This window comes from Drosophila subobscura, chromosome U (assembly GCF_008121235.1).
Source record: "Drosophila subobscura isolate 14011-0131.10 chromosome U, UCBerk_Dsub_1.0, whole genome shotgun sequence".
NCBI classification, from domain to species: domain Eukaryota; kingdom Metazoa; phylum Arthropoda; class Insecta; order Diptera; family Drosophilidae; genus Drosophila; species Drosophila subobscura.
The window spans coordinates 1,359,925-1,362,264 of record NC_048534.1 but is presented as its reverse complement, the minus strand read 5'-3'; the positions used below and the strand labels follow the sequence as shown (position 1 = coordinate 1,362,264).

Genomic DNA, 2,340 nt, shown 5'->3' with positions numbered 1-2,340 from the left:
TTTTTTATTTTTTGAACATTCTCTCATTCCACACTCTGCTTCGTATAGCGTGTGTCTCTAGGGGAGGGGGCGAGCTAAAAGAGCGTGTTGGCGTGAGAAATGATGTATGTAGATAACAAAAGTAGAGCAAATTTAAAATTTAAAACTGTAAAAAAGCCACTAAGGTACACACGTACTACTGAGTCCTGCGTATAAAAGTTGTGACGCGTGCAAAGCGTCACACGATCCTACTCGTAATATTAACATTTACGATGATAAGCTATGACTAGTTTTGGTGATTTGCTAAATAAAAGCTCAACCAAACAGATCGAATAGATTCTCCTGCTGTTGCTGCTGTTGACCTCCTCCTCCGCCATTCTGTTCTTGCTCTTGCTGTTGTCCCTGAAAGAATTCAATGCCACCGCCAAAGGGACCTCTCAGGATGACACCTTGCTCCTGCTGTTGCTCCTGATGCTGCTGGCCGCCACCAAAGCCGCTTTGTTGTTGCTGTTGCTGTTGTAGGCCGCTACCAAAGCCGACCTGTTCTTGCTGTTGTTCCACTCGCTCAAACTCCCTTATGATGCCACCAAAGGGTCCACCAAACTGCGCCGTTGACAAGGCAAACAAAACCACAAATACAATCACCTAAAGGGTAGATTAGATTAGGAATTGTTTTTTGTCATAAATTTTGCCTGAACTTGCCATAAATTTCATTATAATTTGATTTCCCGCTGGCGATCTGCTATGTTCGAAAAACTTCCATAAACTGCTTGGCTTTATGCACGTTGCTCTCCCATTTATCTCCGTTTTTTGTGACAGTCAAAACTGGTCTTAGACTTAGCTCATGGATCAGTCTAGTGCTAAGGGGATTCCTCGAATTGATAGATAACGAGGAAAGACGTGTGGTACGCTTCAAACGCGTCACAACTTTTATACCCGGTACTCAGTATATCTGAGTATATCTCTACCTTAGCGTTTCTTTTCCGAATTTTACATTTTATTTACATCTGTCACCTTCACCTACATGACTTCTCACGCCAACACGCTCTTTAAGCTCGCCCCGAAGCAATGTGTGTAATAAGAGAATGAGCAAAAAATAAGCAAAGCTGCTGGAAGGGGCAGTCTGGAGGCAACATTTGGTGGCTCTAGCTTTTATAGTCCTGAGATCTAGCCAACAAGAAAGTCGGATAGACGGACGGACAGACAGACAGATATAGACTCGGCTATTGATGCTGATCAAGAATATACATATGTACATATATGCTTTATGGGGTCGGAAACGTTTTCTTCTGTGCATTACATACTTACATCCAATCCTCTTTTGTGCAAAAATACAATAACTCTATTTACTCCGCGAGTACCGGGTATAAAAACAGGTTTTTTTCGTAGTTCCTCTCTCGCGCTTTCTGCCTCTAACGCTGGAATCTCGCTCTGCTATCTCTGTGCTAATCAAATTAAATGTTCATTTATGAACACTCGCATAAAAGAAATCATGAGTCATTGGCCAGAAGCATTGGAAATGTTGTTTGATTTTTATTTATTTTATTTTGCAGTCTTAAAACGTTTAGGTGGATAAACAAGTACCTCCCAGAGGGTCTTTCAATGGCATAACCACTTCCGGCAGCTCAGTTATCTTAATTTTTTGTTTAAATACTTAGAAGATTGATTCCTGCTGCTGCTGTTGTTGCTGCTGCTCACCACCGAATCCTCCACCGAAGCCGCCAAAGCCACCTTCCTGCTGCTCCTGTTGCTGCTGCTGTCCCCCAAAACCGCCACCGAATCCTCCGCCGAAGGCTGAACTCTCCTGCTGCTGCTGTTGCTGCTGCTCGCCACCGAATCCGCCGAAGCCGCCGCCAAAGCCAGCACCCTGCTGTTGCTGTTGCTGCTGCTGTTCACCGCCAAAGCCTCCGCCGAATCCACCAAACTGAGGCAGGCAGTTGGCCAAAGCGAACAGAGCCACAAAAACGATCACCTAGGGGTAGCGAGTAAATCAAACATAGTCCTGAGAGTCAACCAACGAAACCAACCAGAAATTTCATTGTGTTTTAGGAGGTTTTCTTGTTACAGACGTTTGGAAACTATCTTTAGTACTGAATCGCTTCTGTTCAAATCTTTCTCTATTTATACGTTTCAAGACGAACTTTCTTGGGTTCTTTGCGCGCGCGCGCTTTTGAAGTAAACCTGTCCCCAAGGCCCCCAGACACCTGTCCAGACGTTTTTTGGGCTTCCCTCCTAAGCAGATCACTGACCAGCCAGACAGACATACTTACATATGTACGTTTCTCTTTTATTTTAGCTAGTTTTTTCTTGTTTTGGTTGAGTTTTGATTTTTTTATATAGTTGACGTCGCTGAACATGCAG

The 2,340-nt window shown here is 43.8% G+C and overlaps 1 protein-coding gene across 2 annotated transcripts; it reads right to left on the bottom strand.

Annotated features, from left to right (window-relative positions):
* Positions 1 to 1,627: 1,627 nt before the first annotated feature.
* Positions 1,628 to 2,096, bottom strand: LOC117901971 (glycine-rich RNA-binding protein blt801-like). 2 transcript variants are annotated; one of them, XM_034812976.1, is made up of 3 exons: positions 2,007 to 2,096; positions 1,805 to 1,951; positions 1,628 to 1,738 (listed from the first exon to the last, which is right to left on the bottom strand). In XM_034812976.1, the coding sequence occupies exons 1-3, from the start codon at positions 2,016 to 2,018 to the stop codon at positions 1,634 to 1,636; spliced, it is 264 nt and encodes an 87-aa protein (XP_034668867.1). In that variant the 5' UTR covers positions 2,019 to 2,096; the 3' UTR covers positions 1,628 to 1,633. The 2 variants fall into 2 exon arrangements, with proteins under 2 accessions (XP_034668867.1, XP_034668866.1); XM_034812975.1 differs by having other exon boundaries at positions 1,628 to 1,951; positions 2,007 to 2,095.
* Between the last annotated feature and the right edge of the window lie 244 nt (positions 2,097 to 2,340).